Here is a 15,758-nt window from a genome sequence, read left to right as displayed (position 1 = left end):
TGGAAGTAGCTACATGCCCATTAGCCCACAGCGTCATTAACAGGCGGCTCGCTCAGTGTGTGACGTGCACTTGTAGATAAAATATAGGCCTATATTAATGAAGGTTCATTAGTACGGTTTTGTATTTCTCTGTAATGTAGCACAGTGTTAACAATGTGACTGATACTATTCTTTCTCACACCTTCAACTCAAACCACCAAAATATATCGTTCAGTCATTACATTAATATCGTAAACATGAGGGCGACTAGTCGACTAATGGCCCTAAACGATGACTGTTGGTTGACTAGGAAAATTCTTAGTCGTGGGGCAGCCTTAGAAATAATCACTCAGTGTTGGTTAACTTTGAGCCAGTTTAACTAATACTGGGTACACTGTCTACAATTGACTTACTATTTTGTTGGAAATGTGTCAAACCATTTAATCTGTGTATTTTGATCTGCTTTGTGAGAGATTTTGTCTGGTTTTATTTTATCCTCGGCTGTAAGCAGCAGCTGTGCTCATGTGTCCTTAAGTTTGAGTTTTAAGAACCAAACTAGCTGGATGAGGGTTTACAGGATCATTTTATCTGGCTAACAGCATGTAAGCATGGATTAGTTGAATCAGAGGTACATCAGATCTGTGATGTCGCTGTTGTTGTTGATTGAGAACTTGTATTGTTTGCTCTTGCTACATCCTGTGTGTGTTTTTGTGTTTACTCAGTGGGAGTCAAAATTGTTTCACTAACTGTGGGTTTGCAGACGTTGTGTCAACACAGAGAACAATGAAGCGTCTCAGAACACAAGTTAAACCATGAAAATTAAACAGTATGATGGAGAATGAAACTGGAAACTTTGCCTTCGATGTTGCTTCTGTTTGTGATGGTGAACTCCTGTCTCTGGGCCCACGCAGTCTGGTGTTGAACCGTTTATGACTCAGTGAGTTCAGGCTGCTGGCTCTCAGCTTCATCACTCTGCAGGAGCCCTCCACTGTCACACCTGTTAGTAATCTGGAGTTAACGAGTGGTAACGAGGCTCATTAACGAGCTGCAAGCTGGAGGAGTTGGACACATCTGAGCCCTTTTACTTGTGCCAATGCAACTGTTTCAAATCCGGGTAAAATCCAGAAGAGATTTAGGATGCTTTATCTGTGTATCTGTTTATCAGAATGTCTGTTTTCTGAGCCACATGTAAATCACAGTCCAGTCCAGAGGGAGGCGCTGATGTACCTGAAGCTGTTTGACAAAAACTGTAGCAACAATAAGAGTTAAGCTAACAACTGTCCATAACTTAACACAAACAAAAGAATACATGAACTACTAGTGAAACAAAAGTTTTGCCCTCTCCACAGCTTTTACTCAAATACATTATTCAGACACTGGGACAAAACCTTTTTTTTTTTGGATGTTTGATTTTTACTCTTCAGTGAGGCTGGGAAAATATATTTTAAAAGATCGGTCTTGACTGTTAAACCTCCCAGTGACTGAATATTTCAGAGGTAAAATCAAATCTGTTAAAAGGTAATATGTTACTGCAGTAACGTGTTAGCCCCCCAACACTGGCCCTTACCCACTCAGTGATTAAATACACTTTACTGAAGATTATTTTTCTAAAATCTCACTGTGTAAATATTTTGTGAAAGCACCAATTGTCAGCCCTACCACATTGTCACATTGTAGATATCGAGCTATTTGGTCAAAATCGCCCAACGTTATCGTTAACCATACCGATACTGTCACTTTAAGAAAGAAGAATTTTATAAAACATGATGAGTTAGTGCCAATTAGTGCCGTAATGCCTTAGTGAAGTGTGTGTCTGTGTGTGTGTGTGTGTTACAGTAACTCTATCTCTCTCTCCGCCTGCTGTTTTTACCCTGATGGCTGACTGCTCCAGTAGTGTCCCACTTCACTAAATAATTCACACCAGTGTTAAATATGCAGGAGAGTGCTGACGGTGTGTGTGTGTGTGTGTGTGTGTGTGTGTGTGTGTGTGTGTGTGTGTGTGTGTGTGTATAAAGGTATGGGGGCGGAGCTTGTGTTTCGTGATGGCCGCTGAGAGAAACAGTCAGTCAGGTTAAAAATACTTACTATAAATTCTTCTTTCAGAGATCACGTCCAGCACATTACTTATACTAAATGTCTTAAGGGAAAATAAAAGTATGGAAGTCCTTGTTAAGTTTTCTTTGTCATTGCACAAATATATTTATGTTCGTGGCAACTACTAAAGACTGACAAACAAACCAAAGATACTAAATATTATAGCTATACTGTACGTTCTAACAGGAATATATAACGTACGACAGTGTGTGTCACAGAGGTTTATATTCTCTCTGTCGTAACCTTGAATGAGTGAAGTTTCACTGACAGCCGAGCTCCCTCTTTACTGGTTCACACGCCCAGTACATCCACAGTCCGTCTGCTGGGAGGGAAGTGGACGTGTTTTCTATAGGATGGATGTGGTCTGAATGTCCGGCTTGTTCCTTTCTTCTCCTCCTCCTCCTCTTTGCAGCCTCTTCCTGTTCGTGCTGAGCTCAGCAGGCCGGAGGATGTGTGGGGTGGTGACATTGAATTAGCACTGTATTTGATACAGGACGAGTGTGTGTGTGTGTGTGTGTGTGTGTGTGTGTGTCCTTGTCATCCTGATTACAAGTACATTCTTTGTTTCAGATTAAAGTACTAACTAGCAGTAGTTCAAGTACTTGCATGAGTTGTAGTAGCAACAGCAGCTGGTAGATAAACACTTGACGTTTTAACAGTTGGAGAAGTTTTATTCGCAGTAGTTGAAGTGGTAGCAGGAGTCCTTGTAGTCGTGGTTGCAGTAGTATTAGTAGATATGGTTGGACAGGTAATCAGATTTTGGCTTCCAACAATTATGCTAAGCGGGAAGGAATCCTCATCTATGGTCATGAGCTCTGGGTAGTGACCAAAAGAATGAAGTCATAGATACGAGCAGCCAAAATAAGGGTGGCTGGGCTCAGCTTTAGAGATAGGGTGAGGAGCTCTGACATCTGGAGGGAGCTCAGTGTAGAGCCGTTGCCTCTTCACGTCAAAAGGGGTGAGTTGAGGTGGTTCGGGCATCTGATCAGGATCCTCCTGAGCACCTCCTGTTAGAGGTGCTCTGGGCATGGTCCACCGGTAGGAGGCCCCGGGGCAGACCCAGAACACACTGGAGGGATTACATATCTCATCTGGCCTGGGAACACCTTGGGGTCCCCCAGGAAGAGCTGGAAAGTGTTGCTGGAGAGAAGGACGTCTGGGGTGCTTTGCTTGGCCTGCTGCCCTCATGACCCGGCCCTGGTTAAGCAGGGATAAGCAGATGAAAATAGATGGATGGACGAACAATTACGATTACAAGATCATCGAGATAAACCGATTATTGTGCTGGATTCTGTTTTGCAGTGATGCTCTTTTTTGTCCTGTGTTACAAATCCACGAACACCTCTTTCCTTTACAGCAGTGTGCTTTCCCTCCTCCCTAAAAGCTCAAACTCACTTTTAGCCAAACTGTGGCATGTTTAATTAGAGGAAATCCATTGTAAAAAGTAGTAGTAGTGATATTATTTGTCATAACCCTTTAGTGTCTTTTGCAAAGAAAATAATCAAATGTAGAAACACTGACTGCTGCAGAGGTGATTCAGATGGAAGGAAGTTTAACAGCCCATTGATGGTTTAATTAGTGATGAAATGACGAACATGATGTAACTCCAGCTCCTCCACACGACAGGATTAGCTGCTTTTCTGTCGCTGCCAACAGAGCATCTCTGCAGCTCTGATACCGAACAGCCTCAGGAACATGACGGAGCGATCAGCTTGTGTGTGTGTGTGTGTGTGTGTGTGTCATTCAAACCTTCATCAGCAATGTCTGAAAACTGATGCTGAGACCTCTCAGCCTGTATGTGCAAATGTGTGTGTGTGTGTGTGTGTGTGTGTGTGTGTGTGTGTGTTGTTGAAGCCAAGTGTGCAACGCCTCCATATGATATCCTGGGAAACACAAAACCGCCGGTCACCATGGAAACGCAGGCAGATCTACTTACAGTGAAGGCAGAGACAGAAGGAGTGTGTGTGTTTGTTCAGTGTGGGTGGGTTTCTTGGTCAGCGTGTGTGTGTGTGTGACGTTGACTTTATGACAAATAAAACTGCAGTAGCTCTCACAGATAGACTCAACATAGTATCTGCATATTCATGTTCTCCTGTGTGTTCTTTTCGAATTAGGTTAGACGTGTTCAGATTCAAACACTTTGACATTTAATAAGCACAGCAAACACTGACATGAAGACTGATCAGTCCTGACTCTTGACAGTGTCTGACCTGCCGATGTCTATCGATCTGTCAGGACCTTGGCTGTGACCCTGAGGTGTTTCTGGTAAATTCTCTGCCTTCAGAGTGGCTCAGAATAACCTGAGAGGAGGAGGAGGAGGAGGAGGAGGAGGTTTTAAAGTCTAACTACGCAAGAGGACAGGCCGTCAAACCTCTATACAAGTTCGGCACTGGCTGAAATGTGACTTTGAATGTCTGAACAGATTCGTACTCTTTTTTGATTCAACAGTTCCTGATTTAAATGAAAGTTAAAACTGTAAAACGTTTAACTTTTGAGAAGTGTTGTGTTAAATGTAAAAAGTTTTTGTAGCAGATTATTTTCAATTTAATTTCTCAATTAAATTAGCTGTTTAGCGAGTAAAACATCAGAAAAACAGTGATCACGATTTCCTGTTGGGTTATGTTTGATCCAAAGACTAGAACTTAAAGAAATCTTATTTATCTTGATGTAAGGACCCTAATACACCAAGCTGACAATCAGCCATCTGTTAGTGGTAGGTCGCTGGTGAGCATCTGTCATGCTAGTTTTTGCAGTTTGTCCTGCACCATTAGCACTAGTCGGCCTTTGTCGGCCTTTGTCGGCCCCTTGTCTTTTTTTAATTGACATTGGAGCCGGTGGGGCCCGTCAGTGAGAGAAATCACTCTGATTGGCAGTTGAGCTCAGTGCACAAGAAGGAAAACTGAAGTGAGGAAAGTAAACAAATGATTAAAGTCAAGCGTGATTTTGAAACAAACTTGTTATATTTTTTGGCAGAAATTGTTTATAATTGTTTGCTGTATTGTTCACCAGTGCACGGTAAACATGCTTTATTCTTTCAACATCAGTTTGTGTTGCTAATGTGCTAACTGGCTAACTAGCATCTTGAATCCATCCTGTTGATCTTTCCCTTTTTGAATGATGAATAGAAGCTACAGCTGCCTGCTGATATGACAAGTTATTTCCTTTAACACGGTTGCAGTACATACTTGGTAGTTGGCCATTGGCTGTAGTCCTTGCGGTGTGTTCAAGTGCAACTTTTTGGCTGAGACACAGGTGATGTAATGCTGTGCAACAGTCAGCCTTAGTCACCAATAGTCCTTCAGTGTAGGTTTGGTGTTTCTGGGCCTTAAGATAAGCTGTTTTTGCCTTATAAATGACAAACGATTAATTGATTATCAAAATAGCTGCAGATTAATTTCATGAGGACTGATGAATTGCTGCAGCTTGAGTAGTGAGGTGTTGAAAGTGTCAGAGTGTTCAGTCCCTGAGCTCTCAGTATTTGTGGTTTGTATGAATGTTTTGGCAGGTTACAGACTGTGTGTACTTGTGTAATTAAGAATTTTCTGGAAGTTGATATGCAGAGATTAGAGACTCGGCTGTTGAAGAAATACTTCAGTGATTTGGAATTTATTTTCTTTCGTTCTGAGATCAAATCACGCTCATGTTCAGAAATAGTTTTATCAAAGGATGTTAATTAAAACCACAAACATACATTCATGTTTACATTTCTGTTTATACTCTTTTAAACAAGGATACATTTACATCACTTTACATTTTACTGTGTGGACAAAATCATGCATTTAAGATGTCATCCGGCACTGTGGGAACTTGAAATGGACATTCTATGGACTAAATGAATCAGTGGATTAAACGCATAAATAATAGATTAATCAATATTGAATAACAACAGTTACGACTTGCAGTTAATTTTCAATTAAATAAACTGAAAGCTGCCTGGATGAACGCTAATAAATCTGAACTCTGATCTGAACCAAGAAGTCAAAGACAGTGTTTTTAAAAGTCACTTTTGATTTGTAATTAAAAGGAAGTAAATTGGATGTTGATAAATATTTAATAAGTACTGGTAAGTGTTTTTAAATGGAGCGTATTGATCTGTTAAAGCCGAGGACTTTGTGAAAAATCTGGACTGAAGCTTTAAAGTGGCGACGGCTCACTCAGCCGCTCAATAATTAGAACCAGGAACAGTCCAGGTTCCCCACAGAGAGCAACACACACACACACACACACTGGAGTGTATGTGTCTCACTTCCTGTTCAGAGGACCAGATGGTGGAATGCTGGGAATGTTGGTGTGTCTGTTTTTTTAATGTGTTGTGGTTTTAAAAACATCAGAGAAAGTGAAAGTAAAGACGGTCGAATCTTTCCTTCTTATTCCTTCTCTCCCACCTCCTCCTCTCCTCTGTAAACTGCTCTCTCTTTTCTGAGCGTCTTCTCAGTTTCTCCTTTTATCTCTTCTGCTCTTATCATTTTTCTTTTTTTAATCTAACTCATCTCGTTTTCTTGCTTATTTGTCATCATTTTAGATCCATTTTCTTTCATTTGTTCTGTCTTTTTGTCCTTAATTCCTTCCTTTCTTCCTCCAAAAAATATGATTAAATGAGCTTTATCGATCCCATGCAGGACGTTCAAGTGTCACAGCAGCACAAGTACAGACAAGTAAATTTTGTTTACAAAATGACCTACTGTTTAACACCGAATGAACCATGAAAAAAGGAAAATGCTTTTGAGGGAGTGTAGTCAGTTCAGATACATATATTTAAACAAGTAAAATCCCAGCTTGTCATTTCTTACAGTGGGCAGGAAACATGGCTGCCGCTGGTCCTGTTGTTGTTTTCTGGCGCTCTGACCTCACAGGAATGTCTTTGTGTGGTCAGGAGAGTGAGGCGGCGTGTCGGTGTGAAATTCACCACTGTAGCGACACAAGTATGAACCCTGAACACGCCACCAGCAGCAGCAGCAGCTCTGGACTTCAGTTTGTCGTGACGTCTTGTCACTGAATGACTGCAGATAATGAAATTTAAAAAATAGAAGGAACATGTCTCAGCTGCAGCTTGCCACCCAGTAAAAAAAAAAAGTGAACTGGCAGTGTGTCAGGAAGCGTTCGGTCCCCGAGGCGTCCACTGTGAGCTGTGTTGGCAGTCTGACTCTGCTCCGGCTGAATGAATGGTGCGTTTGGTTCGTTGGCGGGGGCCGTCCTGAGGGCCCGAGCCACGAGGAAGCCAGATGACGGGAGGAGACACGGCGTGACACTCATGCAGAAGAAGGACAGAATGTGTTGTTATGTACAGATTATCAACAGAACATAAAGAGCTGCAGAAATAGTTGGTCCATCTGTTGTATGTTTGCTGTGACCTCTGACCTTTGACCTCTGGACTGATGGCTGCCTGATTTGGGAGCCAAAGCCAGTTCTGCTTTTCATTTTTAACAAATCAAGATGCCTTTTAAATTTTGGGCAGCAACTGCAGTCTGACTCCAGTGACCCCTAACTTTAGGTTTCTTAATGTGCTGCTGTTGATACGACATTTAATCTTAAGATATTTTATTTATATGTCTGATTTACATTAGTATATTTAGTTTATATTTAGTTCTTTTATTTTCAGATAATGCCAACAAAAAACAAAAGTATAGTCTGTAATCTGAAAGACAGAATGATGCAATCTTAACGTGCATGAACCATCCGAACCAGATTGAAGGTTTTTAAGAAAATATTAAAGGGTAACTTTGGTATTTTTTTAACCATTTTCCCATGTTTTTGTGTCTAAATGATTAAGGCATATAACATTTTTTTTTAAACCGTTCCAGTATCAAGAGCACCGCAGCCAGCAGTGGCAAAACGGGATGCAATATTAACACGCGGGGCATATGTGGATCGTTAATCTACGTCCACAAAAATGCTTTCTTTTGCCATTGACAGGCTCAGATTATTGTTATAAATTTCTGACAACACTATGGAATGGATCCCTACAGAGATAGACCATTTTGGTAAAGATCTTTTTTTAAAAAAAAACAAAACACTGTTTCCAACAGTGTGTCCGATCTCGAAGTTTGAGGTTTCTGTGGGTCCATGAATGCAGCGCAGGCGGAGCTCCCCTTGAGTTCTTTTTTCCTCAGCAGTTTGTGACTTGCGGGTTGGATAATTGATGTGTCAAGTCGTTCACAGTTGATCAGATCGATGGGTGACAGAAGTAAATGCAAACTTTTAGACCCAGCAGAATGAAGAGTGAAGTTTCCCTTTAAATGCGCCTGACGTTCTGCTGCTCCGTCTCTGGACTGAGTGTGCTCTGACAGTGTGGTGCTAGAAATAACCGCAGTTTATATATATTCCCATTTGGCCCCCTTGATGAAAGGTCCAGCTCCAAAAATAGCAAATCTGTTTGTGGTGGCAGATCTTTTAACTGTGGCGGGCCGCCACTAATAAATAACTGTGGGAAATAGCTCCAAAGTTGTCATTGCCAAAGTCACCATACTCCATTTAAGTGTGTATAGAGTCAGCATATTCTCACATCTAACTGGATTAATTGAAGGTTTATTGAGCTGGTGATTGTTGAAACAGTGGAAAGATAAACCAAGATGGTTTCTGTTGTTGTTATTTTGTTTCTGTCGACTTTGAATGATTTGTTTTTAACAATAATAAAAGTAGAAGAACAGTCTGAGCCTGTCAGTGGCAAAAACAAACACTTTTAGTCGACGTGAATTGATGTTACATGCCCCGAGTTGTTACATTGCAGCCTGTTTCACCGCTGCTGTCTGCAGCCGTCTCCCTCAAAACTGGACCAGTTTTAAAATATGTTGATTCCCACAACTCACCAAGACACAAAAACGTAGGAGAATACCTTTATATACCTTGATATGAATGTGCCACATTACACGAATATTGTATATAAATGTGTTAATTGAAAGTGTTTCTTAATTTGGGGGTGTAGAATATCATTTAGAAACAGCCTCAAATGTTTAACTGAAATACTCATTTTGTTTGTGATAAGATATTTTAAAGTCAAGGTTCACTTACTAGCTTTTTTTAGTAACTTTCAGTCGTATTTCATGGCCTTCTTTAGCAAACACAGCTCAATCAGGTATCAGGGATGCCTGGTGTCAAAGACCATAGAACATGACCGCAGTTATGTGCTTACAGTTGATGACACCTGAGCAACGTCTATTTGCTGAAGAAGACCAAGGGATTTGTTTTAAAACCCTGTAAAAACCTAGTAAGTGGACATTGATTTTAGAATTTCGATCACAGATACCATGTGTTTTTCTTTCAGTGCCATGAGAGTGTTCAGGTTTTATACGCAGCTTTAAAACTGCCTCAAATCAAGTCTTAAAAACTGGAGTCACATCAGGAAAGAATCAGAGGAAGTCGGCCTCAGATGTTCGGTGTTTCTCCTGGTTGTCTATATGACCTTTGCTCTCACTTTATCTGTGAATAATTGACTTCAGAGCTCTAGTTTGTGAGTAAAGTGAAACAGACTTTGGGTGGAGTTGGCACCCTTTTTAATCAGAAGGTCAGATGTCATGTTTGCGATTCAGAAAGTGAAGGTCGGTGACTTTAATTCAGTGAAGGAAAACCTCAGCGTTTTATCTCAAAACTTGGATGGAAGATGTGAAGAAGAAAAAAATGCTTCTACATACTCCTTTGACCTTTGACCTCCTCACCATCACCACCTGCTTGTGATGTTTGTGAATGTGGAGTTGGAGTTCATTTTCATGCTTTTAAAAGATTATTTGACTGAAAGTTTCAGTTCCATGACTCTTGGTCTTTGGCTCAAGACGATTATGAATCATCAAATCTCTTCCTCATTTCTCGAACACGTGTTTTCCGTCATCTGCAGTTATTTCAGGATCACATGAATATTTGTTCCACGTATTGTCTCTGTGTCGTCGTGACCTCTGAACTTTCCCCTCCTTGCTATCGCATGTGTGTCGGTCACTTATACAGGAAGTGAAGCTGATTCTCCTCCACTCAGGTTTCTCTTTACTACCCTGATTTTTCCTGCGTCTCCACCTTCATCCCAAACCTGAAGTGTTTTCCTGCAGGTTCCTGCGAAGCTGCAGGTTTGTGGGTGGTCATGTCTTGTGTGTATATGTGTGTGTGTGTGAGTGTGTTGTTGATGGACAGTGGGATCAAACAGGAAGTGTCGGCAGGGCTCAGACAGGAAGAACATCTCCATAACAGGCTCTAATATTAGAGCTCAGATATTCTCAGGATGTTTGGACGTCTGTGTGTGAGCGATGAGCCCGCGCACACACTCCACCCTGTTTCCTGTTCTTGGTACGACTTGTCCTCTCTGCACACACAGTTGGATCTATTAACTTTATTGCCTTGAAGAAGCAGTATCACCACAGTGTCAGGATGAATTAGAGAAAGCAGAATCAGTATTTTCATGTGATGTCTTCTCCTTGTGTGCAGGTTATTCATATTTGTTCAATAAAACAGCAACTGTAGATAACGTCAGCACACTGGCTTCACTCACAGCAGAGCCTGCAGCAACATCTCAGTCACATTATAGAATTATTCAAACAACATGCAAACAGTCTTTAAGTGCAGTAAAATAAAATGTCCCCATGTTAAAACAGGTTTATGCACATAGGTTTGTGTACAATATGTATAAATAAAAATCTGAACTATACCGTCGCCAGTTTACTAACTTGATGCTCATCATATAGATCCTTTATATTTGGCTGTAACTAAGCACATAAAGACATTATGAGTTGTTAATTTCACTCAGGTTTTGGAGTTTTGTAGCCATTTTCTGGCTGTTAGAAAGATGAAAATTCAGATTTTAGAGACTTTCAAACCTGAAAGGACAGCCCCCCGTCAGGACTGTGTGATTGGTGCAATTAAGGGAAATTCAGCCAATCCTCAAAAATTCTGCGCAACCTTGCAATTTTGTCCAATCACTGCAACTTCACCACAAATTTGACTATTTAAAAAAGATAAAACTTCATTTCATTGTAGAGCTGCGTGCAATGTATTGATCCAGTCAGCACCTCTATTTCTCTCTCTCTCTCTGTTTATCATGAGACTACTGCTGCAGGAGTGTGAGCTCTGTGCCTGGCACATATGTCAGACACACGCCTGTTACTAGTCTACTAATGTAACTGTGACTGCAGTACTGCTGCAAACACTTAACTGGAGCAGTGAACACTCATGACAGAGCAGTACAGTGTTGATTAGATTTTTGATAATTAAGAAATGAATCTGATCGTCTGTCAGTGACGACAGAGTCGAGCCGTTTTGGTGTCGGTGTGAGATTGTTGGGACTGTGTAACGGCTTGGTGCTTGATGTTAGCTGCTGCTGCTGCTGCTGCTGCTGCTGTGTTATCTCGTGCTATCCGGACAGAGAGAGCGGCGCACGGAGATGGTCCTTCAGTGCTGTATCTATTCAACCCCTACCATCACAAATAGATCCTAATTCTGTGGGAAATACTGAATGCTCATAATAATAAGCTGCCGAAATGAGAAATGTTTTTGCAATTTTCACTTGATCCCACAATTTCCTTGCCAAAAAAAAAAGCCTTAAAAACATGCATCGCAATCGCTTAGAAAAGCTGCTATGAAATCAGGCATTTCAGGCTCGATTTTCTTGTGTAAAATGACGGAAAAAGTATAAAAGAAAACAAATTAAATAGCATCATTACCCGTTAATTATTTTTAAATTAATTAAATTGAATGAGAACCCTGCACACGTGCTCTCGTCTGTACATATCTGTATTTTTTTTATCTTCAATCTTCAAAATATGTTGTGTGGCTCTCTTCACCTTCTGCAGGTTTAATCTTTACCTGATATAAATCTTTTGTAAACACCTTTAAATAGGAATAATATTCTAATTTAATCCTCAGTATGAACAGAATCACTTCGGCTCTCTCTCCTTCTGTTTGCTTTTCTTCCTCAACCCTCCTCCCACTCCGCCCCTTATGCTAAAGAGTCAATGACATCACCATTAAGAGACAGGGCTGTGATTGGTCACTGGGAGGAGTAGCTGCCCCTGCTGGCGGGCCCTCCCCCCTCGACTCTCCCTCTGTCTGAAAGGTGTTTTCAGTGTCTGAGAGCCGCCGCTGCCACCGCTGCTGCTGCTGCTGCTGCTGCTGCACACAGGAGGACAAACCCACGCTTTCATTCTCCACCTCCCTCCATCTCTTCTCACTCCACTTCCTCTCACTGCAGTGCTCTCTGTTCCTCCTCCTCCTTCTCCTCTTCATTGTGCTGGTTCCTCAGGCGGAGGATGGGTGGATTCCTGAATGAAGGGAAGGTGTGATATCAGAAGGCACTGACAGATGGATGGATGGAGAGAAAACAGAAGCATGATGCTGCCACCGCCGTCGCCAACACGGTGCGTCTGCTGAGCCAGCGATTTCTGATTCCACGCTGGTGAAACACTGAGAGAGAGATAGAGGGACTGTGCAGTTCATCTCCTGTGTCTCTTGTCCTCCATCGCCCTGTCTGCTGTCTTGGAAGTGTTCAGGAAGAGAAGAATCGTGAGTCTTCCTCTCTCTGTTGAGATTACAGCTGAATGTGGGATTATTTCTCTACAGTATCAGAAGCTGTGGTGCATTTCAAACTCAGGTGTAAGTCATTTCTGATGACTTTGTTGACTTGAGAGCTCATTTTTTCATCTGGAAACTTGATTTAATCTCTTGAAAACTGTTGGAAACTCAACTCAAGCTTTACACTGCTGCAGGGACGTTCATCCTGTTGAAACTCGAGCTGCACACTGTTGCACAGAAGCTCAAACTCTGGGTTCTTCACTTGAAGACAATCTGAATCAACTGGAAACTCCTGTAATTTCTCCGCTGAGTCTCTCCTCGATGTCTCTGTGGACTTGTCTCATCTAAATATTTCACCGTCCTCTCTGGAGTTTCATCATGGAGCTTCAGAGCGCCACCAGCGGTCTCCCCGGCCCTCTCTCCCCTGGCCATCTGTCCCCGACTTTGGACTATGCTGGCCCTCTGTCCCCATCGTCGGGTGGCCCTGGCCCATCTCACCCCACAAGCCCTGGCCGGGGTACGAGCCCCAGCCTCAGCCCCATCAGGGGGCCCAGCCCTGGCCCCGGATTCTCAGGCCAGGCTGCATTCAACTACAACCAGCTGGAAGGGAGGTTTAAACAACTTCAAGGTAAGAAGAGAGCTCACCTCTGAAGTCTGTGAAAATGTCCCATAGAGGAACACGTGAAGAAAGAACTCCAGGTGGTTTTGTTAAGTTGTGTTGCAACTCGTCTTACACTTGGAAGCATTTATTTGCTCGTCTAATCCAGACAAAGTGATTGCAAAGGGGAGAAACAGTGGAAAGAGCTTGAATTCTCAGAAATATCTTCAGGGAGTTCAGAGTTAACGAGCCAGATGAGAGCAACAGCAGCTTTTTAAACTGTTGCACAACCCTGGAACTCAAAAGGTGCAAATAGATTTCTAGAGAAAATCAGCAGAGAAAGTAACTTAATGACAAATATAAAAGTTGCAGACAAACAGCAGCAGGAGAGCAGCTTTATACAGAACACAAAAAAGTCTGAAACACTTAGATTTGATCTCCTCTTGAGCCAGTAGACAGTAGGGGTGGGAATCACAAGAGGGCCTCAACACGATATTGTCACGATACGATACAATATTATCGCGATCTTAAATGTATTGTGATGACATATTGTGATTTATTACCTTTTTCCAACTGAAAAATAAGGACAAACTTTATCTACATCTGTTTGTATCTAATAAGATAAAGTTTTAAAGTCTGTTTATCTTATTTCAATCCTTTATATTGCAGTAACAAGTATCTAGTGGACTGAAAAAGCAATTGATTTTATTATTCTTGTAGGCTACCAAAAGTTTAATTTGTATTTGGAATATTCATAATTTATTCAATAAATGAAATTGATACTTCGTCACTGTATCGATAAAATATTGCCACACAAAATATCGTGATATTATGCTGCATTGATATCAATGCAACAAAATTGAATATAATGTTATAAATTCAGAAAGACACAAAACTCTACTTAAATCTCGTGAACTTTCTACGCCACATAACTTTATCTTTTTTAAGTTCAGTTTCTTTTAATGCAAAAGCAGGAATGCGATGGTCACAGGTTTATCAACAGTAAATCACTGCAGTGCAACAGTGTGTGTTCATGAATCAGCAGTTCTTACTTTATCTCAGTAAACTCTCACTGTATCAGAGCCCCACCCTGCCTTTCATTCATACACTGATAAAGCTGATCAGCTGCACCAGGGCTGCTGGGTATTCAGCGCCTCGCTGAGCAGCAGGGAGCTGTCGAAAGATGACGTGAATGTTTCTCAGTCAGCTCTCACGCCCAGATTCTTTCAGATAGTTGTGATATGACCAGCGATCCTTCGCCTTCAGTGCGTCCTCTTCTTAGTCAATTACTCGCACAATCAGTCAACAGGGTGTTGGCTGAGAGATGTCCAAGTAGTTAGTCATTTTTCATATTTTATTAACAGGGAGTGGGTTATTCATTTCTAGACAATGATTCACTTTGCTCTTTGACAGGCACCAGATCCATTTGTGTGACTGCATTCATCAAAACAATCTGACCATTAGTCTCAAAGAAATGCTGCAACTCTGTCAAGAATGTCTCCACACTATCTCAAGGCAATTGAATCGAACGCAGCTGGACTTGGTTTTGTCTCCACACTCCACACTCTGATTACACAACAACCAACAAAATCTCGAAATCAAAACTTTGTCCCAGGCGTCCTCACGATCTGTTTAATTCGGCCTCCTACCGATTTCAGCAACCGTATAAGTTTAGTGCAGCCACACTGAGCGACATGGATCTAATAAACTTGGGTACGACATCAGGTTTGATGTATGCAGACTGTACGATGACAGCGCCTACTGAATCACATGCTACGATGTACAATGTCTTCGATTTCAAGACCATGACAACGGCCACCCTTGAACCTTTCTCACTGTGCGATGTAGGACCAACGTTTTAGAGACTTCCTCATCTTATACACGCAAACACAGCTATAATGTAGAGCACTGGAAGAAAAGCATCCAAAAGTCGACAGTTTCAGACTTTGAATATGTCGGAGTTTATTTCTTTTCCTTCTTCTTTGTCCAAAAAGTTGTTTCTCTTTCTTAAACTTGAACTCAAGTTAAGTTCAAATGATTTCTAGCTTTGCAACTCATGACCAACAAGTACAAACACATACTGTAGTACTTACAGTATCAACAGAGGATGTGTCAAAGGAGTTATGACTGTTTCATGTTTTGTATCACTTTCAATCTGTGTCACATTGTTAGGAAACACATCGTTGAGAAAACATTTTAAATTCTTGTAATTAGAGATGATGATTGGAGTTTATAAGTAATACTCACAGACAGACATCGTCCTAGCTCATCTGTTTTGGCCAATAACTTTCAGATTGAGCTGTTTTACGCTTCACATTAAAGAGGACGCTATCAAAAGCTCACCAATGGATGTTCTTCATCAATAAAAGGTTTTAATACTGCGGAGAAACACTTGAGTGTAAAATTATCAGCAGGCTGAATTTAGCTGAAGGCTAATGGAGCCGGTTTACCGATTGCAGCCTCATCAATGTGCTGATGCCCAGAATACTTCAGTGCTGTTCCCTTGTATCAAAAAGTAGCTCACTGGCTGGAGGCCAGGGGGAGGTGGTCGCTGCAGGTGGTGTGTGGCGCTGTTAGCTCAGAGCTGTTGGATTCAGGAAAC

The 15,758-nt window shown here is 41.5% G+C and overlaps 1 protein-coding gene across 2 annotated transcripts in view; it reads left to right on the top strand.

Annotated features, from left to right (window-relative positions):
* LOC125904062 (spectrin beta chain, non-erythrocytic 1) overlaps positions 1-15,758 on the top strand; it is a 166,887-nt gene that overhangs the window by 56,703 nt on the left and 94,426 nt on the right. The window contains exon 1 of one of the 2 annotated variants that reach the window (XM_049601302.1): positions 12,138-13,186. The exons of the other annotated variant lie outside the window; for it this stretch is intronic. Coding sequence (XP_049457259.1) covers positions 12,937-13,186 — 250 coding nt within the window. The 5' untranslated portion in view covers positions 12,138-12,936. Of the gene's footprint in view, positions 1-12,137; positions 13,187-15,758 lie in introns of those variants that run through there. 2 annotated transcript variants of the gene reach the window in all.

The sequence above is a fragment of the Epinephelus fuscoguttatus genome, linkage group LG16 (assembly GCF_011397635.1).
Source record: "Epinephelus fuscoguttatus linkage group LG16, E.fuscoguttatus.final_Chr_v1".
NCBI lineage: Eukaryota > Metazoa > Chordata > Actinopteri > Perciformes > Serranidae > Epinephelus > Epinephelus fuscoguttatus.
This window is presented reverse-complemented; position numbering and strand designations above follow the sequence as displayed.